The sequence below is a fragment of the Rhagoletis pomonella genome, unplaced genomic scaffold (genome assembly GCF_013731165.1).
Source record: "Rhagoletis pomonella isolate Grant_MI unplaced genomic scaffold, Rhpom_1.0 Rhpom_scaffold_02547, whole genome shotgun sequence".
Taxonomy (NCBI): domain Eukaryota; kingdom Metazoa; phylum Arthropoda; class Insecta; order Diptera; family Tephritidae; genus Rhagoletis; species Rhagoletis pomonella.
This window is the reverse complement of record NW_023461101.1, coordinates 3,150-28,279: the sequence shown is the minus strand read 5'-3', so window position 1 is coordinate 28,279 and position 25,130 is coordinate 3,150. Positions and strand designations below refer to the sequence as shown.

At 38.4% G+C, this 25,130-nt stretch overlaps 3 protein-coding genes and 1 long non-coding RNA gene across 7 annotated transcripts; 2 read left to right on the top strand and 2 right to left on the bottom strand.

Annotated features, from left to right (window-relative positions):
• Positions 1-4,799: 4,799 nt before the first annotated feature.
• LOC118753508 (splicing factor 3A subunit 2-like) lies at positions 4,800-5,938 on the top strand. 2 transcript variants are annotated; one of them, XM_036488387.1, is made up of 3 exons: positions 4,800-4,851; positions 4,937-5,040; positions 5,094-5,938. In XM_036488387.1, the coding sequence occupies exons 2-3, from the start codon at positions 4,941-4,943 to the stop codon at positions 5,795-5,797; spliced, it is 804 nt and encodes a 267-aa protein (XP_036344280.1). In that variant the 5' UTR covers positions 4,800-4,851; positions 4,937-4,940; the 3' UTR covers positions 5,798-5,938. The 2 variants fall into 2 exon arrangements, with proteins under 2 accessions (XP_036344280.1, XP_036344279.1); XM_036488386.1 differs by lacking the exon at positions 4,800-4,851 and having other exon boundaries at positions 4,897-5,040.
• A 1,220-nt stretch (positions 5,939-7,158) lies between these two features.
• Positions 7,159-8,602, bottom strand: LOC118753510. Its single transcript, XM_036488391.1, has 3 exons — positions 8,279-8,602; positions 7,963-8,227; positions 7,159-7,902 (listed from the first exon to the last, which is right to left on the bottom strand). Exons 1-3 carry the CDS (start codon positions 8,324-8,326, stop codon positions 7,199-7,201), a joined length of 1,017 nt encoding a protein of 338 aa, XP_036344284.1. The 5' UTR covers positions 8,327-8,602; the 3' UTR covers positions 7,159-7,198.
• A 3,203-nt stretch (positions 8,603-11,805) lies between these two features.
• LOC118753509 lies at positions 11,806-13,468 on the bottom strand. 3 transcript variants are annotated; one of them, XM_036488389.1, is made up of 5 exons: positions 13,356-13,453; positions 13,199-13,268; positions 12,881-13,145; positions 12,625-12,818; positions 11,806-12,560 (listed from the first exon to the last, which is right to left on the bottom strand). In XM_036488389.1, the coding sequence occupies exons 2-5, from the start codon at positions 13,238-13,240 to the stop codon at positions 12,132-12,134; spliced, it is 930 nt and encodes a 309-aa protein (XP_036344282.1). In that variant the 5' UTR covers positions 13,241-13,268; positions 13,356-13,453; the 3' UTR covers positions 11,806-12,131. The 3 variants fall into 3 exon arrangements, with proteins under 3 accessions (XP_036344282.1, XP_036344283.1, XP_036344281.1); XM_036488390.1 differs by having other exon boundaries at positions 13,402-13,420; XM_036488388.1 differs by having other exon boundaries at positions 13,199-13,468.
• Positions 13,469-24,329: 10,861 nt separating this feature from the next.
• LOC118753507 lies at positions 24,330-24,723 on the top strand. The gene is made up of 3 exons (XR_004994815.1): positions 24,330-24,414; positions 24,481-24,574; positions 24,631-24,723. It is a non-coding gene; the product is annotated as an uncharacterized LOC118753507 (long non-coding RNA).
• Positions 24,724-25,130: the final 407 nt, after the last annotated feature.

Below are 25,130 nucleotides of genomic sequence, written 5' to 3'. Positions count from 1 at the left end.
ATTTTGGAGCAACCGGCTAGATTGAAAAAACGACTAAAATGTTTCAACTAGAATTCACGTGTTTTATATAAATACAAACATTACAATTAGAAAGACTAGTAAATCCATAGAATTTTTTTTGGTTAACGAAGACATACCTAGCTAAGCTGTACACCACTTTATTTTTGTTTAACAAAGGAAACTGTCGTTATACTTACATAGCTAAGCTTTACATCAGAAGTCATGTTTGTATTACTTATATATAAAAAAGAGATACGAAATTATAAACTTATGTTTTTTTTCTTTTCTATTGAACAATTTTGCCTTATAAATATTGTAATATTTGTAGTAGGTTGCTTTTGGTCCTGCAAAATGGCTATACTAGCAGAAAGTATGGCACTTTTGCTTAAGAGCGAAATACACCACACAAGCGGCTTGTCAAACATTCTTCAAACCTACTTTTCCCATTTCGCCATACACCATGCAAACATGACTCGTTCAAGCAAAGAATTTTAGTTTTCTTTCAGTTCGCAATGCTAAATATTATGGTTTTCTTTCATTTTCCTCTCTTACGTCCTTACTCGGTGAAAATTTCGTTGCGAATGAGGCGATTTTGCTATACACAACGCAAGCGGTTTGATCAAACATCAACATGGCGGCCAGAAAATCAAAAAATTTTGATTTTTGCTTAAATTTCCCTCAAGCGGTTTGTCAAACCTTCAAACACCCCCATACACAGCACAAATGGCTTGAAGCAAAGGGAAATTTCGCTTGGTTTGTCAAACCGCTTGTGTGGTGTATTTCGCTCTTTAGTCGGCGGGCAATATTTTGAGAAATGAAATGGCTGAGGCAAACAGGGCTACATAATTTCAAGAAAAGAAAACGCCATGATATAAAAACAGAAGGTATGTAGTTTAATTTATTAACATTTTTTGCCGACCACTTCACTTTTAACAAGTGTACGATATTCACAAGTAGCAAAATTCTTGTTTATTGTGAAGTAAAAGAAATTTTGAAGTTGGTGAAGTTGGATGAAAATATTAAAAGTCTTGCACGTTTCCAAACTGCCAGAATTCGGTACACCTGAGCAAAGATTCGAAAATAAAGTTGTTTGCTTTTCCGTGGATAGAGTACGTAAATAATACAATCTAAAATAGTTTGATGACAAATTGCTAACGCAAAATATATTTATACCTCTAAACGAAGTACCGTTATCCGTGGAAGAGAGAGGAGGTCGAGTTAAAATGATGCGCTGCAACTTGTAACAGTACCAATTTTAGAATTCTCGGAATTTTCTGATAAAGATGTGGAGCTGCTAAAAAATATATATACATAAATATTAGCACGAAACTATGTACATATTTGTGACAAGAATTATTCTCATAAGATGAAAACTACTGCAGTTTCATTTTGTAAAATTTTTGTTTATTGAAAAATGCTCAAGTAAGACAGTTTGGGTACGGTTCGGTTATTTGTACAATGATTTTGGGTTTAAGTGTCCAAACGTGTGACCCGATTGAAAAAAATTTTACATATACGTCTAGGAAAGGGATTAAGCTTTAATTTAAATAAAGATTTCTATTTGAAATATGCACTTTTTTTTTGTGAATTTGGGGGTGGATTTTGCGCAAAAATACTGTGGATGGAGTGACCCGAGTTGTACTGATGAGGTTATTTCTTCCGACGAAGGCCACCAACGCGGAAATAATAATAATAACAAAATAATGCAATCTGTGAATAATCTGTGCATAATTATTGTATTGTCTTCCCAGAGAGTTTTTCTCCAAATTGAAATTCGTGCTCCTTTATTTTATAAGTGCTGCGAAAAAACTTCAAACTTAAATTTAAGACATTTATAACAAAAATTTTATGAAGAGAATACCCGCTACATCCTCCCAAATATAAACTTGGACGCGACATTTAAACAAGTTTTGTCTATTTTTCTTTAACGTATTTAATGTTTATTATATGTTTATGAATACGTATGTATGTAGCCAGTTACTTAAACACCATATACTACATCCAGAATTCAGACTTTGTGTAAAAATTATGAAAACTGCAAAATGTCAGCAAAATTTGTAACTTTTTAATCAGCTAAAATGGCACGTCCCAGTTTATATGTGTTTGGGTCACAAAAAACATTGAAATCGACATGAAAATTTTCTCCGCAATAAGGCTAGCCATTTCTAATAGATTTTTGATCACTAAATTAGTAAAAGTAGAAATTTATATATGTAATTTTAATAAAAGAAGGCGAATAGCAAATACTAAAATCGGCTAAAAACGGCTAATTTTTTTGTTATCGCAACCGGCTAAGGGCCGGTTACTCAATGTCTGGTTAACACTAATCTGCGGTTAAACATCGTTATCGACGTCTTCGACTCGGTGCATACAACAGGGAGGCGGTAAAGTCGATAACTATGTTTAATCGAAGATTAGTGTTAACCAGACATTGAGTAACATACTATAATGGAGCAAAAGAAAAAAGTAATTTTCTGGCTGACGTTTGTAATTTCGGTGCCATGTTATTTTCTGTGAAAAGTAAACAAAGAATATGAAGACGAAGCATAAAGAAAAAATGCAAGCAATGTTGTGCACATGTTTGTGCTAACCGATTTATTATTTATGTACGTGTTTTTGCATTCAATCACTCATTCAATCATTTTAATTACATTTGCACAAAAATTCACTTAAAAATCGCTGAAATAAACCACCGACAAAATACACATAAAGAAAGAAGCCAAACAGAAATAGCCAACTTCAAAATTACGAACGTCACACACATTTCTCCCAATTGCTATTACAAATGGCTGCTTCTCAACCGGTCAGATCTGTTCTAATTGGTTCATGCATTTTTCTGTTGATAAATAAAGAAAAAAACTACCAATTTTGGTTAAAAATTACCATAGTGGCACCGCTGCACCGGAATTTTCTGAATATTTTCCGGAGATGTGCTGAGTCGTTAAGCTGAAATTAGTCGAGAACGCAGAACGTATACTTAAACGCAGTCTGTATACGCAGAATTTTGTCGATTACTGGAGCCCTCAGTGTTGCTTACTACACTGTTGCCACTCATCAATGCATTTTCATAAACTTACCCTTTCAACTACAATTTTTCGTGCTATAATAGATTTTAGCTAAATATAAACTACTTAGTTTTCAACAAAAACCTTATTCAATAGTAAATTTCAAATATTTTAAACATATTTTGAATAGGAACTTATATCTTTTTTACCATCTATAAAACTGACGAAGTGGCAACCATCTAAAGAAGGAGAAATCAGCTGACACGGAAAAATCTAAATTCCGCAGATTTCTGCGCTACGGGCTACAACTACAGAAAAATTCTGCGGTGTTGAGTTTTCATTTACATGGCGCTTTGGTAAGACAGATCGTGTCAGCTGACTCGGGTTTACGTACCGGTAGGTTTACGTTCTTGACTAATTTCAGCTTTACTTTGAAGTATTGATCGACACTCGGTACCGATTTAAAAAGTATCCAGTACTTTCGATATTCGGTACCGGAACTAAAAATAAAGCGAAGCGCACATTAGCGCGATTCCATCGCTGCGAATTCGGATATTAACTTCGAATCCGCAAGCGTGCGCACACTTGCGCGATTTTTTTCGCGTCGAATTCAGATGTACAATTCACTCAATTTTCCCTTTTTTCGTGTATTTTTGCACTCGGCCTGTCCAAATCGTACAAAGTAGTATCATTACGTACGTGTTCTATTAGTTTTTGTACATCACACGTTTTTTTCTTTGAATTTATTGCTATGACACCTTTCTTCCTCTTCTTTGACGCCTTCAAAATGCGAACGCGTCAAAAAAGTGGAACATTGAATGTTTGAAAAATTCGCAGCGACGGAATCGTGCATAGGTGGCATTGTTGTAATTTATAGCTCTGCGGATTCGCAACGTGTGAATCGCGCTAATGTGCGCTTCGCTTAAAAGCGGTTTAGGGGAGCCTAGCCTATCAAAAGCAAGTGTAGGGGCAAATAGAGATGTTAATGTCCATTTTCCATCGCCACATTGCAGAGAAACTCTTCCTTATTTGAAACATTTTTTCTAGATGAACAGGACGATGTTATCTTTGTAGGCCTGAAATATCTACGAAGGCGGAAACTGATAAAATGGTATTCTGCTGTTGCGACACTATCAAGAAGGCGACGAGAGTGTTTTGAAATGAGTTTCCACATTGCTTAGTACAAATTGCTCAACATTTGGGAAAGCATCGTCTTACTCGTACTAATTGTGAAGCATATTCATATTCGAAATAAAGTCGATGCAAGTTTTTTGACAGCTATTCTATTGCAATCGTGAGTAGAATCGGTATTGGGTACACATATGTTAGTGTTTGGCCGAGCTTCTCCTCCGATTTGTGGCGTGCGCCTTGATGTTGTCACACAGATCGGAGGGACCTACAGTTTCACGCCGACTCCGAACGGCGATTGTATTTTTGCGAGAGCTGTTTTTCATGGCAGAAATACACTCGGAGGTTTGCCATTGCCTACCGAGGGACGACCGCTGTTAAGAAAAAAACCTTTTTCTATACTTTTTGCGATGTTGCTTAGACCTGGGCTTGAACCCAGGCGTTGCGGAGTGGAAGCGCGCACAGCTTACCACTACACCACAGCGGCCACATTGCTTAGTACAAATTGCTCAACTTTTGGGAAAGCATCGTCTTACTCGTACTAATTGTGAAGCATATTCATATTCGAAATAAAGTCGATGCAAGTTTTTTGACAGCTATTCTATTGCAATCGTGAGTAGAATCGGTATTGGGTACCGAAATCTTTCTGAAGTATTGGGTACCGAGTATTGGCAATTCAGCACATCACTAATATTTTCGACTGTCGTACAAATTTTTGGTAAACCATTTTATCGGTCTTATTTATATTGAAGTATTTGTATACATAATTACTTTTCAATTTGCAATTTACCCCCGCCGTATAGAAACATGGATTTTCAAAACAGACCCGGTGGTAAAACCGGCAGTGGTGGTGTCGCATCATGGTCGGAAACTAATCGCGACCGCAAGGAGCGTCTTCGCCTACTTGGTAAGATATAATGTTTTTAACATGGTTAAGTTAACAATAATTTTTCCTTATAGCCTTGGAAACAATCGACTTGAATAAGGACCCTTATTTTATGAAAAATCATTTGGGTTCATACGAGTGCAAGCTTTGTCTGACTCTTCATAACAATGAGGGCAGTTATTTGGCCCATACACAGGGTAAAAAGCATCAAGAAAACTTGGCACGACGTGCTGCTAAAGAAGCCAAGGAAGCGCCATATGTGCTTGCGCCAGAAAAACCGCGTGTTGAACCGAAAAAGTTTGTAAAAATAGGTCGCCCCGGTTATAGAGTGACTAAACAACGTGACCCGAGCAATGGTCAGCAATCCTTACTTTTCCAAATCGATTACCCTGAAATCACTGATGGTATCATCCCACGGCATCGGTTCATGTCTGCTTATGAACAAAAAATTGAACCCCCGGATCGTAAGTGGCAATATTTGCTCTTCGCCGCTGAGCCATACGAGACCATTGCATTTAAAGTTCCGTCACGAGAAGTAGAAAAAACCGAGGGAAAATTTTGGACACATTGGAATCGCGATACGAAGCAGTTTTTCCTACAATTTTCATTTAAATTCGAACCAAAAATCATCCCACCACCTCCACCACAACTACATCGTGCACTGGGCCCTGCTGGCGGTTTCCCGATGCCTGGTCCACCACGTCCGCATCACATGTTCAATGGTGTGCCACCGCCACCACCAATGGGTGTGCTTCCTGTACCGCCACCACCCATGTGAGAGGAGGAAACAACTCCCGTCAGCAGTGGCAATGGCTGATTGCTGCGGAAGTTGTATTAAAAGCATTGCGGATAAAATTTCTATATAAAAAAGTGAACATTTTGGTGTCATAAAAGATCAAAAATACTGTATTAAAAATTATATATGTATGTACGCTGATTAATTCCATCTCACACCAATAGTCCTCAAAATATAAAAAAGTTATAAAAAATTAGATTTATGTGTTTCAGTGACAAGCGTGAATAGCTATTACCAAGGCGGTGTTACTAGCTCAGCTGATTTTGTGTATGTGTTTCGAAGCACGGCTTCTGATATCAAATTGAAAAATTTTGTTTGAATTTCTACACACACTTACAGATTTTGACAGTTTATGCCGCCAAAGCAAAAACAAAATACATGTAAATTTTTGTTTTTGTGCTCCTGCTAACACCTTATATTATTATATTATATTATATTAATATATATATTATATTATATTAATTCGCCTTTGCTATTACTTCTTTTTAACCGACTTCAAAAAAGGAGGTTATCAATTCACCGGAATTCCATTTTTCTTTATAATCATAATCGTGGTACAAAGCGCAAAAACAATATCGAAATGAAATATATTTTTATTTTTTTGTATGTATATTACCGCGTCGGCCGCTGTGGTGTAGTGGTAAGCAGTGCGCGCTTCCACTCCACAATGCCTGGGTTCAAACCCTGGTCAAAGCAACATCGCAAAAATATAGAAAAAAAAGGTTTTTTCTTAACAGCTTTCGTCCCTCGGCAGGCAATGGCAAACCTCCGAGTGTATTTCTGCCATGAAAATCAGTTTCTCATAAAAATACAATCGCCGTTCGGAGTCTGCGTAAAACTGTAGGTCCCTCCGCTTTGTGTGACAACATCAAGGCGCACGCCATAAATCGGGAGGAGAAGCTCGGCCAAACACTAACATATGTGTAAGCGCCAATCTATTATTATTATTATTACCGCGTAACTTTGGACCACGTCTACTGATTTTTTTTTTTAAAGGAAATTTGGTACCTCAGAGATGGTCCCATACTAATTTGGTTTAGATCCTATCATTGGATCACGAAGAAATTAACGGTACTCTTAAATTTTTATGAGAATTCAAGTCGGTTTTGTTTTACTTGTCTTGTGATTATATGTAAATAAATTAATTAGTATTTTAAACCGACTTTAAAAAAAGGTGAAGGTTATCAATTCGTCGGGGTTTTTTTTTATGTAACCGCATAACTTTGGACCACGTCAACCGATTCCTTTTCTATCGGAAAGGTAGTCTCTCCGAAGTGGTCCCATACTAATTTGGTCTAGATCCGATCATTGGATCATGAAGTTATTAACGGTAATCCTAAATTTTTATATGAGAACTGAAGTCGGTTGCTTTGTGCTTAAAAATTAATTGTTTCTCTTGAGTTTCATGATGGCAACTCGTTCTTTGATATTTAAATCTTGCATTGCTATTCGCTCCTGCATTTGTATTTCCAGCTTCTTTAACCTCTCATGGCTCTCAAGCTCCCACTTCCGAAGCTCTTGCATTTTAATATCTTTTTCCTTTTCGTAGCAGAATTTTTCCTTTTCAAAATGAAATTTTTCAATTTCCAAAGCTAATTTTCTTTCCTCAAAGTCCGGGTGGCCATTCATTTCTAGCCTACTGTTGAGCTCATCAGACTCACAGTTTATACTAGAAGACTTATAAATTGAATCTGAGTAGTCCTTTTTGTGGGAGGTGGGTTCCATTGATGAATCTGAAGCTTCATTTGAAATGTGGTCAAACCCACCTGCAGAAACGGATAGACTAAGCTCCAGCTCATTTTTTATATCTGGGCCGGCAGATTCGGATTGTTCGAACTGCGTATGTAGTTGTGCATGGGTTTCCAACCTTTGAAAATGTCTTATTGGGCTTACCCGAACTCGAACGATATCACTATCACCATTGTTGGAGCTTATTTTAGCGCATTTAGATAGGTCATTTTTGGAATCGCTTTGTTTGAAGTATTGAGGAAACTCTACTGATTTAAATGAGCATTGCATATCGATTCCGTGTCGATTTGATATGTCCTCGAAAACATCAAAAAAGTTGCACATTTTCAAAACCGTTTCTAATGAAAAAATGCATTAAGATATTTCTAATGTAATTGTTTCTCAAATGTGTAATTCACCTCGTCGAATTTCTTCGCTTAGCGACATTGCCTCAGTTGAGCTTTGCCAGCATTTGGCTTTTGTATACTGAACGCGCAAATTTCTGACTTTGCTGCGCACTAGTCGTCCTTCAATTGCTATTTTGGATTGATTAAGGAAGCGCTGGTAATACAATCGTGCATTGGGTTTTTCAATTGGCAAGTTCTTGCGTACGAAATCTAACAGATTATTCTGTTCCTGTTCGCTCCACTTGTGCACCGGCCCTTTCCGCAAACGCTTTGGTCTCTAATAAACAATGAATTATTAATTACATTGTTAACTAAGCAATTCACTTACATTCTTAACGGCTTTACGCCCTTTGATTGGAAAATCGTGAAGCGCCATTATTGAAGGGCAGCTGGGATTTGAAATTCGTATTCATGCGAAGCAGCGCGAAACGAAATTAACTGTAAATCGGATTAATCATTGTAAAACCGGCCTCGATTAGAACGAAATGCAACATCAGAAAACTTTAACCAGTTTTCCCTAATATTTTATTAGGAACGCAGTCCCAAATACAAAATGTAAACAAAAATGTAACTAGGAATGTTCGATATCGTATCGATTATTCTGAATTCCGATATTTCATCGTGCGATAATAGATTTGTTGAATCGATATTCCCAGGTCGATATATCGAAGCCATGGACATGAACCATACACATTTGCAAATTTTGCGTTGGTTAAAAAGAGACCATTAAATAAGGCCATACGTTGGAGGAAGACGGAAGATCACATGTACACAAATGTTTACATCAGATTTTTCACACTGCCCTTTAGAATTTGATAGAAACTTCTAGGTAGCCAGCACGGTGCAGCGAACAAAGGTGGCGCCGTCAGTGGTACCGCTACTTTGGTTTTGCCGATTTTGGCAGTTGTGGTAACTTGTAAATAAACCTTTGTTTACAAATCAGCGAAAGAGAAATTTGAATTATAAGTGAAAAATCAGTTTAAATCGTGTTAATTTGCAATTTGTGGGTGATTTTTGAATTGAAGACTGTGTAAAAACCAATACAAAGAAGTTCTGTGTGTTAAATTGCGACAACCGTCAAGACGCAAGAAGCGGAGATGCAAGAGTAGCTCTGGGACGAATCGCTGCATTTTGTGTAAATAGGGCACGGCAAAGCCGTTCCCGAAATGTTTCTCTATTATTATATTAACAGCCTTTCCTCACAATGATTTTGTTTCTGCTCCACGCAGCCTCCATTAGCAAGTTAACTAATCAGTCCCGCAGAGATGCTGCTGCAGTTTTCTGTAGCAGCCTTAATTGCAGAGCAATGGAGTGCACTAAAACGTTTGCTGAAGCAGCCTCAATTGCAAAGCAATGGAGTGCACTACAATGTTCACTGTTCTCTAATAGATTAGGTGAAAAATGCAATATTTTCGCATTTAGCAAAATTAAAACACGTTTTTCGCAGTAAAGTGAACTGCTTTGGCTGTTTCAACTCGTTCTTCTTTTCGCTCTATTCTTTGTTTACTTGTGGTACACAAATGTCAACGCCCAGGACGGCGCAATCTTGTATTCTATCATTCTTGGGTAGCCAGTGACAGAAATCTCTATCAGTCTTGCCACTCAAATGATTTGTCAAATGATAGTCACTGTTCTTGCAGGGAAGGTTAGATAATTATTGACAGTCGCGGTTTGACGCTCCCTTAAGGCCCGTCCACATACAACTTTGGCGTTGCGTCGGCGCTGGCGTCGCTTTGACAGCAGCGCGAGTAACGCCCGTGCTTGCTACAATGAACGCTTAGCAGAGAATACTTTGGTCACTAAATTAACATACTAGCGGCAGAAAAACCAAAATTTTACATCAATAATTGCATTAAAAAATATATTTCTTGCCCGCATTTGATTAAAAATGAAAATTGAATCACATAATTTTGATTATTTGGAACAGCTGACGAATGACGCGCGCGAAAAGTTGAGAGTTGGTCATCTTTCTGCGTTGTGTTGGCGTTGGCGTTGCCCAACTTTGGTTATGTGGAGACTTTCATATAAATGCATGTATTCATAGTCAGCTGTCGAAGCGACGCCAACGCCAACGCAACGCCAAAGTTGTATGTAAACGGGTCTTTACAAAAGGGCTGCGCGCATTATTCAATAATAGGAGCGTTCCTTATCTCCCAGAAATAGTCAGAAAAAGTCCGAAGTAGTCAGATTTAGTCCAAAAAGCGTTCCTTAACTCGGAAATGACAGCTAAAATGAGAGAGCAACACCCAGTGAGAGTGACTCTCATCAGTCCGAAGTAGTCAGATTTAGTCAGAAGAATTTTTTCTGGCAAAATCCTGAAAAGTGTCAAACTCAACTAAATTTAAATTAACGGAAATTAAAGAATACGCAAAAAGTGAGAATAATCTAAAAAGTAAAAAAAGTGAATTGAAATTGGAAGGAGGCAAAAAATAATTGATATAGTAAGTGTTTATTGTGCTTGTGCTTGTGTGAATGTGTTTTGTACATACATTTCCATTCTTATTTGACGTTAGCTTTGTTGTTGCCATTCTTTGGACTAAAAATTTGGTTTTTTGCGTTCCTTTACTTTTCCTGTTATTCTCTTTTAGTGAGCGCATTTTGCTTACGCTCTGGCATTTTGACACTTTTCAGATTTTAGTCCAAAAAGATAAGGAATGAACCTAATACAAGGTTAGATAATTATTGACAGCTGCGGTTTGACACTCGAGTGTCCCTTACTACTCGAGGGATCCCTTACTAAAGGTTGCATTTATGAAGGGCAGAGAAAGGGCAAGAATGCAATCCCTTGTTTCAAAAATGGTAGTAGAAAAGTACGCAAAGTAGGCAATTAGTAGTGAAATTCCTTTCGTAAATTCTAATGTATTTGCAGGAAATCTGGCATTTTAAAAGAAATGTTTAACGTAATATTGATATATCTACGTGAATTACGTAATTTATTGTGCTATTTAGCCGTATAAAAACTGCAAAATGACTCAAAATTAAAATAAGACTACTATGAGACTGATGTAAACATCCAATGCTTATGTTTTCATCAGTTAAATATGCTTCATATGCATATACAAATAACCATATTGCACAAAAGCTTATACTTTTATTTCACACCAAAGCTACACTGTTTCCATGTAAATTTGCAAAGAAGCAACACGGTGCCACTGCTAAGGGATCGGTGCGAGAGAGACAACTGTCAGTTTATCGAACCTTGTATTATTGAATCATGGGCTGCGCGCCCGTACTCTAATGCAGTGTTCTTCAAACTGTGGGTCGCGACCCCTTGGTATGTACATTTGGGGTCGCGCATTCAAAAGATCGGAACACACTGCTTTAATGCTATTTGATCATTAAATCTATTGTTATAAGTTTTGAAAAATAAGAATAAATAAGTGCACTCAAACAAATTTCTTATTCAGATGTTGTTTGGACCATCGGATCGGATCCAGTTCCAACGGAGTTGTTTTTGTTGTAGCGGCTACAACAACCCCGCCCAGATCGGTTAATATCTCAGTCGTTGTCGTCAAGTTTCACTAACGGCAGCCCTAAGAAGCTTGCAGCCTCATTTGGGTCGGTCCATAGGGACAAAGGCGTTAGGGTTGTTGGGCATACGAAGAGATGCTTCGAGTCATGAGGTGTCTCTCCGCATGCCGGACGCTCATTCGGCACATCCGCATTTAGTCTGCTCAGGTATGAGTTTAACCTGCTGCAGTAGCCAGAGCGAAGTTGGGCTATTGTGGTTCTTGTCTCCCGATGCAGATGAAGCCCAACGGAGTAGTAGTATGCACCTCTGCCACCCAGCCCCATTGGCGGTATACATATAGTTATTCAAAGTAAAAGATTAAGAAATAAAAAGAAATGTATGGCAAAGTTTATAAATATTAAATTTATATTTTTTTGTTTTAATTAGCGCATTAAATTCTTTTTTTTTATTACATGGGGTCAGTTTGGACTTTCTTAAACGTGAGGAAAAAACGATCCCAGCTGAGGGTCAAACAAAACAACTCGTCAGATCATTCTTTGTTGTGCAAAAACTTCGTGCGAGAATTTTGTGCTGCGTCCTGTTGAGAAGCGAATGTGTATATATATACACTTTATACATAGTGTCTCCCAAAAATTAACGATTTTGAATTGTCAGTCATTTTGCGCATAAGCGACATGTTTAAAATACAGAATTTAAAAAAGGTCGCAGGTTAATTCTCTTTTCTTCGCTCTAGTTCCATAATGGCAATTCGTTCCTTGATATTTAAATCACGAATTGCTATTCGCTCTTGCATTTGTAGTTCCAGCTTCCTTATCCTTTCTTGGCTCTGAAGCTCCCACTTTCGTAGCTCTTGCATTTTGAAAAATTTTTCTTTTTCAAAATTGAATTTTTCAATTTCCAGAGCTAGTTTTCTTTCCTTAAAGTCGCGCTCGTCAAACATTTCATATCTGCTGTTCAGTTCATCTGACTCACAGTTTATACTGGAAGGTTCATTAAATGACTGTTTGTGGGGGGTATCCCCCATTGATGAATCTGAAGTTTCATTCAACATATAGTCATATCTATTTGTAGAATCATGTAGGCTAAGTTCCTGCTCAATTTTTACATCCGGCTCCGCGAAATCCGGTACAGGTTCGAGCTGGGAATGAAGTTGTTTTCATGTGTTAATTTTTTTAGTCTTTAAAACTTCTTTTAAGGCTTACTTGAGTTTGAACAATATCACTTGTACCAACGCAAGAACTTATATGACCGTATGTACCTAGATCATTTTTTGGATCACTTAGTTTACTATATTGGGGAAACTCTAAGGATTTGAGTGAACACTGCATATCCATACCGTGTCGATTTGATATCTCCTCGAAATCATCAAAAAAGTTGCACATTTTCGAAACCATTTCTGTATCAATAAAATAAAAACAAAAAAATTTGCACTATTTCAAATATGCCAAACTAATGTACCTCGTCGCCTTTCCTCACTCAGCAACATTGCCTCATCTGAGCTTTGCCAGCATTTTGCTTTTGTATATACAACACGCAAATTTCGCACTTTGCTTCGCACTAGTCGCCATTCAATCGCTATTTTAGAATGTTGGGAGAAGCGCTGGTAATATAATCTTGCAGTCGGTTTCTCAATTGGCAAGTTGGTGCGTAAAAAATCGATTAGCTTCCTCTGTTCCTGTTCGCTCCATTTGCGTATCGGCCCTTTGCGCATGCGTTGTGGTCTCTTTATGGACAATAAATTGTTAGTTACAATTTTAATCAACGTAAATCGCTTACATCCTTAATATCATTATATCCTTCCATGGGAAAAGTATCCATTATATGAAGACAGTTGGTTTTCCCAAAGCTACATCAAACAAAATGATTAAAGGTAAGTCGCTTGATTCATAGTTTATTCGAGATCAATTAAAACTCTAGAATTTGGTTTATATACCAAACAATATTTTTCCACAATTTTTATAGTTTATGAAAACTTCAACCTGTTAGACTAAAATAATTGCCGTCAGACAAAATGTAAACAAATTTCGATATATTCCATATCATCGTTTTCCGAAAATTTATCGATCACAATTTCATCAAACCCCGTTGTAGAGTTTACATAATATTACGTTCTCATTGAGCCATAAACGTGAGTTTAACGTTTTGAGTTTATGAACAACTATCAAGTGTTCACAACTATCAAGTGTTTATTGGGCTATTTTTGCTTACGCGTTAAAGAAAATTTAGCGAATTTAGCTCTAAATGTACATTTATAAATACAAAATTCGTCACCTAAATGCAACTCCATTTTTGCATTTTGAATCTAAATGCTAAAAGCAACCCTGTGATCTTCCAAAATTTCCACGATTCGAACATGGTTTAAGCTTGATATACAGTTCAATGCGTGCGTGAGCGTGAACTTTCGCAAAGGCAAAGAATTCCATTTGTATTCTTATGGACGCTCACACACATCTCTGAAAACTTGCCGTTCACATGCGAATGCTTTGCGTACGCACAGTTGTGTGTGAGCTTGAAAAAAAGGCATATTATGCATTTTAAATTAGTTTTTATTCTATAATTCTGAAAGATATTTTAATTCTCGTATCTTCTGATGTATCAACTATTGCAAAAAGTTAAGTTATAACGAAGATATTGGTCAAAATAAAAAGCTCACGCTCACGCTCGCATTGAACTGTATATCAAGTTTTAATGAAAAAAATTGCCAACATTGTCTGTTTGGCGTATACAGTGGCTAGTTCCGTTTCAAAGAAACGTTACGCAAATTCAACATCGATGTGATGCTGATAGAAATCTGGATCAATTTGTGATCAACTCTGTTTGTTTTGTTTCCTAATTAAGTGAGGAAATTTTAATTGACAGCACCGGTAAATGAATATATACACAAACAAATATTCGGTTATTGTTAAAACAATTCAAGTTTTTGTATTGAAGTTTTGGTTTAAAATTTGTTTTTTCCTTTTCAGTAGGGTTTTTTTACGCGAGTTCGAAATCGTGTTCCAGTTGCTTATTCAGATCCGTATCTATTACGATCGATTCTCACGTAGCAGATAATGTGCAAAAAACCCTACTGAAAAGGAAAAAATAAATTTTGAACCAAAAATTCACTACAATGGGCTCTGTCACACGGTGAGTAATTATCACGATATTTTGATCGCGATCCATATTGATGGATTGATGGATCGCGCACGAACGCTACATGTTCAATATTTATCGCATCAGTATATGCATAATTTTTGTGCTGAATGCTTATTATGACGCAAGAAACTATTTTTATTTTGTACGTATAATTTACAGATAATGCATTCCACAATTATTTTAAAATTTCCAATGTTAATAAAAATTTGTATTGAAAGATTTTAAGCCCCGAGAGCGAAGGCAGAGCCGATTTTCGCATTATGAGAGTAAAAGATGTACTGACGAAATGTATGGATCGCGTTTTGAAAGTGCTAATGGACCATTGAATGTGTTTTCTGAACTTATGACCACCATAACCAACGCAGTCTCCAAGCAATGTCCTGAATTTATACGGAAGCAGTTCATACCAATTGCTATTGTATGTATGTATTACTACGTTTATGCGACAGAATTCATGAATTCTTCATTTCATGAATTTAAAAATGGTCCCGTTTATGCATAGTTCGCGAATTCAAGAAATAAAGTGATTTGAAAAAGTGGCAACGCATTGGCGGGAAACTAAAAAGTAGGTTTGTGATTTTTTTGTCTCCTTTTGAATTTGCCGTTTTTGTCTCCTTTTAAAAAAGCCGTTGGTACCACGCAATGAACCTCATTTTATTTTTAATATTTTTATTGAGCTTTGTACCACGATTGTTTATTAGGAAAAATTGAAAAAGCAACAAAGTCTAAGCGGTAGAAGTTATAGCAGCTGTTTCGGAGATCACCACACCTCCTCATCAGACTTCTTTTTTCTAGACTTCACCAGGGTTCGAACCTGCGTAATCGATGTGCAAAGTCGGAAGCGTTAACCACTGAGCTATGTACACCCCGTAAACTCTTGTTGCTAATTCATTTTATTTAAATTGGTTTTAATATATTTTCAGATTACTCTATCTGAATTTATTTTATATTTGAACAATTCCACATAAGTTTCCAGTGTTTAAAATCCTGGTTATGCCACTCATGGTTATTAATCTAAAAACATCATAACCCTAGTAAACAGCTGTTTGTGAAACATGGCGTTGCCGGACTTGCACTTCACGATTTCATGAAAGGATGCCGAATTCATGGTTAACTTTCGTGTATAACTGAATTCATGAAATTTTGTTTATGCAGCCAATTTCAACCCAAATTCATGAAATGAATTCGTGAATTATCCTACGCATAAACGTAGTATATGATTCATATTTGTGACATTCAATACTTTGATGTTAAGTATCAAACTTGCGTGTGCTTAATGAGCTGTCTGGGCGGATGCGCTGGCAGGCATTGGAGTCTCTATAACTAAACAAACCTTGTTTTTTTTTTAGAATAAAGACTTAAATATATTCGGAAATTTAGAGTTTTCCTCGATAAATTCACAAATTTTACGTTTTTCATACAAAATACGATGAGAGTTTCCAGTTCATAGAAACACAAGCATGTACTTAACTATTGATATTATTCTTAATTAAGCATTGATACTGTGCTTAACTTACATTTTGTTCATAAATAACACAACTATATATATTTTATCCTTAAAAAGACCTTTTTATAATTATGAGGCGAAATTCCCCACAGTAGTGTTGCCGTGCGCTTAAAACGAAAACGCTACACACAACCCAAAAGTACTCCTCGGGGACCAATTGGTGAAAAACTGCTTAAATGTTTATTACTGCATATACTGTGGTTGAAAATGGCTCCTCGTCGAGTATGGTCGTGCTGACCTGTCGAGTTTTGTTTAAGCAAATATCTGATTAATATACACACGAAAATGAAGTCGGTTCATTAAATATAATATTAAAACTTTAAAACAAGAGAACACAATACTACAAAATAATAAATACATAAGTAATATAACAGACGTTGACATAAAGAAATTGATACTAAAATTAAATGAAAATGTTAAAGCGTACCGTTGATACGGTACAAACAAACAAATTAACAAATTAACGGAACAAATTAACTCTGGAATAAAAAAGTAACTTGCATACTGTTCCAAGAAACGAAACAAGAAATTGTTCTATTACAATTTAATGGCCTTATTCATAAAAAATAAAGTAGGTTTAAAGAGCTTTACTAATTGACGTTTTCATAAATTTTTCAATTTATAGTCCTTTTATAAAGCTATGAATAAGGCCATAAAAATATAACTTGACGAATAATTATAAAATTATCAAATCGGACGAATAACCTGGCGATATAAGGACATAGGCGCGTATTCATAGTCCAGCCGCTAAGTCGAAACTAATAAAGTTGCAACTTAAATTTAAGTACCAACTTAAAATTCACTTCTATTCATAGTCGCATTTCAGACTTCTACTAAGTAGTTTTAACTTAGTTTTACGATATTGCAAAACGAGTGTGAAAATGTATCGTTTTTTCTTTACGATATTTTGAAAAAATTACATTTGATTAAATAATGTCAAGTTTGATCATCCGTTTGTGTAATTTTTACTTTCATTGCATGTTTATACAAACGAATAAGGTATAAGTTTCTTGTTAATTGTGTGAAATAGCCAGAACTACCGCAATGATGTAAAGTCGATGTTTATCGAAAGTATGCTGTGAAATATACAAACACATATCTAAATGTAATGCACTAGTTTGCTTTAAAAGAACAAGCTTGAAATTTACTTATTATTTGAGCATTTATATATGTAAATCATTCCAATTATAAAATTGTGATGTAGCCTTATTCGAATTGTAATACGCATTTAATTTCATCTTCCGATTCAAATGGATCGCTCTTTGTAAATTTCAATTGGAGATCATTCAATATTATCAAAATCACGCTCTGCCAACTTAATTTTTACACATTTCGTCTTTTTTTCCTTAATTTAATAAAATACTTCTTCCTAGTTACGACTTAATTGCAGCTGCAGCCGAAACTAAATTTTAAGTTGGTAATTAGCCAGAAAAGTCGAAACTAAGGCGACTATGAATAGCTTTAGTTGTAACTTAGGATAGTTTTGACTTAGTTGTGAACTAAATGTGACTATGAATATGCGCCATAGTTCCCTTCCATTAAAACACAATAATTTACCATTGGAGGAATAACCTGGAAAAATTAGGACTTAGTTCCCAGCAATTTAAATTTTAATCTGAATAATAAATTCTGACATATAACCAACAATTAGAGGAATAACCTGGTTACTTGTGGACCATTAAATCACAATATACTTTTTAATTTGATATATTTGACAAAGAATTGAAAGAAATAAGACGCACGATACATATATAAGCAGAAACTTGTGCATGTGGTTCTGACCCTCAGCAGTATTACCATCGTGTATCAGTGGAGCGACGATAGACACATATATAGAGACATATATTAAAAGCAGAGGAATAACCTGGCGGTGGTGAAAACCAGTCAAAAACCCAAAAAAATGCTCGGAAGTGGCGACGATTTTTGAATGTTTATAAGCATAATGAAATAATATAAAGTGTGCCACCTACCAATTACCTTCTTTACATGATGCTTCAACACACATGTAAACACATTCTTGTATCGAAACTTTTAACATACATTCCTGATAATTCCATTTCACAGCCAGAATAAGCGGAATGCGTTTGAAATATACGTTAACATATCATCAGGAACGTTCTAAAGAATATGTAAACAAAAAAGTTTATTCCAAACGTTCACACTGAATAAAGAAATGCAGCCCATAAATCACATTTTGAATGTGAGTTAAGGCTTTCTGCTCATTGGTCGTCCAATCATAGTTGAGTCATAGTTATCGTCATGAAGCAACGATTACATGACGATTACACTTCTGCACACTTGGTCGTGATATTTCAATTCATTTGGCGTCTAAAAATTCACTTGGAGCAGGTATTTTCTGTTTTTTTTGGTTGATATTTTCGCGAAATATTTACAAAAACCTGCAATTTTTTAAATATAGACTGTGCTGCAACATTTCTAGACGTAATTTTCCAGTAATATCTCTTCTTTTCTTTTCCTGGAATGTGTTTTGTGTATGCACACAGAGACTTAATACAATTTCGTCATATTTTATAGTTAAAACGCTCATATTTATTAAATTTTAATGCAATTATCCACTTTTTAATAATTTCCACAGATTTTATGCAAAAAAATACTAATTTTTATACAATTTTAATGCAAATATTAACTTTTTCACTAATTTTCCCCCATAAAATGTAAACAAACAATGCGTGCACAACGATTAGCAAACGACAGTGCCGTACTTATCCGTTTCTGCATCTTCTACGATTTGCCGATAACTAGCCGATAACGACAAGTGTGCAGATCTCCTTTGAAATGCATGTGCTCGGCTCAAAATTTCAGGGCGAGACGATAACGCAACTATGATTGGACGACAAGTGTGCAGATAGCCTAAGAGTTATTGAATCGTGTTAAGAGTGCATATTGTTACGATAATCCTCGAAACCCCGTCCGGATTTCCCAAATCTCTCGGTTCGTATCGCTGGATTGTTAAATAAATGCTAACGATGACTGAATTGTAGTACAATTAACTTTATTGTACAACAAACAATTTACAATATTCGCTAATACAGTAAAAACACTTTACAATACTTGTTAAAGCAATAACAACGCTTTACTACTTGTTAACACAATTAAACTTATAGCTTGCTTATTCGCAACTCAATTCTCTGCACAGTTTACTTGTAGCTTGCTGACTTGTAACTCGTAACTGACTCACCTCGCTGTGGCGGCGCCCTTATATACCTGCGCTGACACTTATGGCAACTCTAGAACATTCTGAAGTTTATCGCTCATTCTCTTTCTCTCGCTGTTCGCAGTGTTCATCCAACTTGACGTTTCTAATTGTGGAACATTCTACGTCATTCCTCGAACATTCTGCCTATTTCTCGTTGTTCGCTTTGTGTTGCCGCAGTATTCGCCACACTGCCCTCCACCTAAGTCTGATCGTCCCGATCAGACACACTTGCGGTTCCAAACGCTGCAAGCCTTTCCAAGTGCACCACCTTCATCTTGTTTCTTGGTCTCCCAACGGTCTGGATCCGATACACTACGTCATTTAGCCGTTTTACGACCTTATACGGACCTTCCCAGTTGCATTGAAGTTTTGGGGACAAACCTTTCTTTCGTTGTGGATTGTGCAGCAACACCAAATCTCCTTCCTGGAAACCCTCGGAATTCATCGCCTTATCATACCTGGCTTTCATCTTGTCACTCATAATTTGTGTGCGCTGTCTCACAAGGGTATCCGGACATCCCAATCTTTTTGATTCTTGTCCACGACCTTCCGCAAATGCTCTTCCAGGGTTCGGTTGAACCGTTCCACCATGCCGTCTGATTGGGGATGAAGAGCCGTCGTTCGAGTTTTCCGGATACCCAGTATCTGGCACATCTCTTGGAACACTGCCGACTCAAAATTTCTTCCCTGGTCAGAGTGCAGCTCTATAGGCACACCGTATCTCGCAACCCAATTGTAGGTGAATACCTCCGCTACTGTTTTAGCTTCCTGGTTTGGAATCGGGTATACCTCCGGCCATTTGCTAAAGTAGTCCATAACCACAAGGACGTATTTGTTTCCCTGTGAGCTCATAGGAAATGGACCGGCTACATCCATGGCAATCCGCTCGAAAGGTGCACCTGAGTTATATTGCTTCATCTGGCCATGACTTCTGGATTTCGGCCCCTTAGCTGCAATACACTCCGCGCAGTTAGCAATCCACTCTGCGACCGATTGCCGACAACCAACCCAATAGAACCTCTGCTTAACCTTCTCCAGGGTCTTCGTGATTCCCAGGTGCCCTCCACTAGGACCATTGTGGAATTCCTTGAGTACATCCGGAATTCTTACCCTTGGAACTACTATCAGGTTGCGGGAGCACTGGCCATCTTCGCTTTCCCATACCCTATGCAAACAGCCAGATGTTAATTTTAAGCTGTTCCATTGTGCCCAGTACGCCTTTGCGATGGGGCTTTCCGCTGTCATTTGCTCCTTAGTTGGCCTCCTGTCCACCTCCAGTCCATGCATCAAAAGCTCCAGATCTGGATCTTCCTGCTGACACTTTCGTAGCTGTTCTTCCTTCCACTCTTCCGCTGGTGTTATTGTCGTTAGACGGACGTCTATAATGTCCTCTTTTCCCTCAGCTTTTGAGCAGTGTTTACATTCCAGGCTACATGGTCGGCGGGACATGGCATCAGCATTACCGTGGACACTTCCCTTGCGGTGCTCAATAGCGAAGTCATAACTTTGCAGTCTCTCAATCCACCGAGCTAGCTGTCCTTCTGGATTCTTAAACTGTAGTAGCCACTTCAGCGCTGCATGGTCCGTTCGAACTCGGAAACGTTGCCCATAGAGGTACTTGTGGAAATGTTTGACGCAGTCCACCAACGCTAGTAGTTCTCTCCGAGTTACGCAGTAGTTCCTCTCTGGTTTTCCAATCGACCGGCTATAGTAGGCAACTACCTTTTCCTGCCCATAAATTACCTGCGACAGTACGCCTCCTATGGCATAACCACTAGCATCCGTATCCAAAATAAACGTTGCACCTGGAACGGGATACGCTAGCATAGGTGCAGTACATAGTCGTTCCTTCAGAGTCTGGAAAGCCTCCTCCTGCTCCTTGTTCCACTCGAAGGCTCTATTTTTCCTAGTGAGCTCGTGGAGGCTATTAGCAACGCTGGCGAAATTCGGAACAAATCGGCGGTAGTAGGTGCATAGCCCAAGAAAACTTCGTAATTCGTGCAGGTTCCTAGGTCTTGGCCAATCCTTTACTGCTTCTATCTTTTCCTTCGCAGTACAGATGCCCTCCGTTGTCACCTTGTGCCCTAAGTAGTTCACCTCCTTCCTGAACAGTGAGCACTTTTTAGGACTTAGCTTCAGACCAGCGCCAGCTATCCTCTGGAAAACTTCTTCCAAATTGTTCAGGTGCTCCTCAAAGCTTTTACCCAATACGATAATGTCGTCTAGATACACCAAACATGTTTTCCAATGCAGTCCTTTGAGCACATGGTCCATAAGTCGTTCAAAAGTGGCAGGAGCGTTGCATAATCCAAAGGGCATCACCGTGAATTGCCACAGACCGTCTCCAACGCTGAAAGCTGTCTTCTCCTTATCCTCGTCACTTACCTCCACTTGCCAATAACCGCTCTTAAGGTCGAGTGTTGAGAACCACTTTGTTCCAGTCAACGAGTCCAGAGTGTCATCGATCCTGGGAAGAGGATAGCTGTCCTTTTTCGTCACATCGTTTAGTTTCCGGTAGTCTACGCAGAACCGCATTTGACCATCCTTCTTCTTCACAAGTACTACCGGCGAACTCCATGGACTCGCTGATGGTTCAATCACACCACTCTCGCTCATTTCGTTTATTATTTGGCTAACAGTTTCACGTTTGGCAAGTGGAACACTCCGAGGAGCTTGACGGATTGGCCTTGCATCGCCAGTATCAATGCGATGTTTCACAACGTTAGTCCTACCTGGTTTGTCGCCATCCTTGTCGAATATGTTGCAGTATCTTCGGAGAAGTTCCTTAGCCTTGTGCTGGTATTTTTCTTCCAACCCTTCCGTCCATGCATTAATGTCTTCCGCAATGCCATTCTCGCCAATGGAATCGCTTTCAGGTAACTTTTCGCAGTTGAAGATTGCCTCTACCTCTCGACATTGCCCCAGTACAGTTCCTCTTCGGAGTTTGACTGGTGATTTGAACTCATTGAGCACTCGAACTGGGATGCGTCCATCCTTTTGCGTCTTAGCCAGGGTTTTACCAATAAGTACGTCCGGTGTAGAATTTTGTGTCGCTTCAACAACCCACAATTTGTTTGTCCCACAATCTCCATCAATCTTTGCCCACACAACTGCTTCTGACTTCGGTGGAATCTGCTCGCTTTCCTCTAGGATCACTCGCTTGCTGCTGTACGGACCATCATTCCATGTTGTCGTACGTCATGATCCTGTTCTTCATGTCGATCTTCATACCTTGACCAAATAAAAAGTCTAATCCAATGATGACTTCATCCATAATCGCCGCGACTATGAACTTGTGTAACACCGTCACATTCCCTATTGCGACTTTGCATGTTACCTCTCCTACAACTTGGGTGTCCTCACCAGTTGCTGTCTTCAACCTTGCTCCAGGTAATGGCCTTACCTCTTTAGTGACCAAATCAGATCGAATGATGGAATGTGATGCGCCCGTATCCACAGTTAGTACTCGCTCATGTCCGTCCACATATCCACCAACAGTAACGTTGCTCGCTTTTCCGCCAATTCTCGAGACGGAGATTATGGGGCATTCAATTGCGGGAGCCAGCGTGCGCCCCTTGCTGCTGGCTCGTTTTAGTTTAACGACTGGTCGGAGTTGGGCTCGTCATCCTCAGTCCTGCGTTTACGTGCTGCTGAACTGTTGGAACCCGTCTTACATTCGCGTGCGAAGTGGCCTGGTTTTCCGCAACTAAAACATTTTCTAGCACCATCCTTCCTCTCGGTTGCACCAGGAGTATTCTTCCCTGCCATCGACTTGAGTGTTTTCAGGATCTCGTTCATCACTTCAGGTGTTTCCACTTCTACTCGATGGGCTTTGTAGGCTGGTCTACTTAGGAGCGCTGCCGTTTCACGTGTCTGAGCATACGAGACCGTTTCAGCAAATGTTGGCTTTGGATTTGCATACGTCTCGCGCTTGGTATACACGTCCCGCATTCCGTTGATGAACCTCTGGATTTTTACTCTTTCGAGGTGCTCACCAGATGCATCTCCAATTGCCAAATGAGCCAACCTTTCAACCTCGGAGGCGAATTCTTGTAGAGTCTCGTTGGATTTCTGGCAGCGATTCTCCAGCTCCATCTGGTAAATCTGTCTCCTGTGCTCGCTACCATAACGTCTTTCCACTGCACCCATTAACGCATCGTAACTGTTCCTTTCACAATCAGGAATAGTCTGCAAGATTTCCGCTGCAGGTCCTTTTAATGCAACGAACAGTGCAGCGGATTTATCCTCCATGCTCCAGTGATTTGCTGTAGCTGTCTTCTCAAACTGGAGCTTAAAGACTTGGAAAGGAATCGTGTCGTCAAAGGATGGAGTCTTTACCTTGGGCGCGCTGGTCGAAGAAGGTGGGCGATTCAACTGCATATCTCGGAGGCGACCTTCCAACTCTTCTACCTTAGCCTCGACTTTATCCTGTCTATCCTTGATTTGTTCGTTATCTCTAGCCAAATTCTCCTGCAGTTGTGTAATCTTTGCATCCTGGACTTCCAGCAACTGTGATACGTGTGTCTTCTGTGCCTGTAGCTGCGACGAAATATCTGACAACTGTGTTTGCATCTGAGATGACATCTGTGACATGGCAGCCAATAACGTGTTCATGTCCATAGCTGTTGATGAACTTGGAGACTTTTGCTGTTCTTCAATCTTCCCGGATGTCTGCTGCACATCCTTCGACGAACAAGCAGCCTCATCCTTCTGTTCGTCCTTTGCGGATGCATCGTCGGATTTACCCTGGAAGTCGTATTTGTCCACGTCGATGCCTTCAGCTTCCATAGCCTCCCGCAAACGGGATAATAATTCTACTTTTCTTCCGGAGGTGGCCAAATTACGCTTTTCCAACTCCTGTTTCAGTTCCTCAATCTTTAAGTCCTGAATTTTCGCCATTTTCAGTAGTTTATCCTTCGGGATTTATTTAACAATCCCACTTCTGACACCAATTGTTAAGGTATTGGCCCAATGCACGCTTGCTTTGCTTGCTTTGCTTACTTTAGTTTGCTTTGCTTTACTTTGAAGGCTTTTATGGCCTAATGGTAGCTTTGAACGCTGTCATAGTAGTCAGCTGATTTTCAATGCGCGCAAATATACCCGCCATTCTTTGTTGTGCCAGCAAGTATAATTGTGAATTTTAGTTAAAATATATCTTATTAAACAATTATTTGTTACTAAGAACATTATTTTTTACAGATACCTTGCTTTTTTATCGTTCCGGTTTTGGTGAAGCTGCATTTGGCTGCGCCACTCACCACCCGTGTTTATAAGACGTAATATTCAATTGGAGGTAAAAGAGTTTATATTAAACAATTATTTGTTGCTAACAACATTATTTTTTTTCAGATACCTTGCTTTTTATCGTTCCGGCCACCAGATTCGTTGGTTTTCATAAAGTTTCATTTGGCAGTACAAAATGTTGACTCGAAATGCTGAACAAGTTTTGAGAATTTTCCTAATTTTAGCGAAAATGCGTAAATTAAAACTGCGATTAAAATAGAAGCGCCGATTTTGGGTTCGGAAATTGTACTTAGAGCGACACAAATATGGATTGTTTGAAAGTTCATTAAGAAACTTGGCTGCAGATGAGGAGCAGTTTAACAAGACATTAAGAATGCCCTTTTCGTTATTTAATGTGCTGCACGAATTTCTGGAGGCTTCGCTGACCAAATATTCAATCAGAACACCAATATCGAGCCGCTGCAGACTATTTATAACCCTGATGTAAGAGAAAATCGGTTTTACTTAATAGTATACGTATAATTTTCCATATATGTATCTGGGTTTATTTTTTTGTTGCAGATATTTGGCTCACGGTGGCACTCGGCAATTCCACACAATAGTTC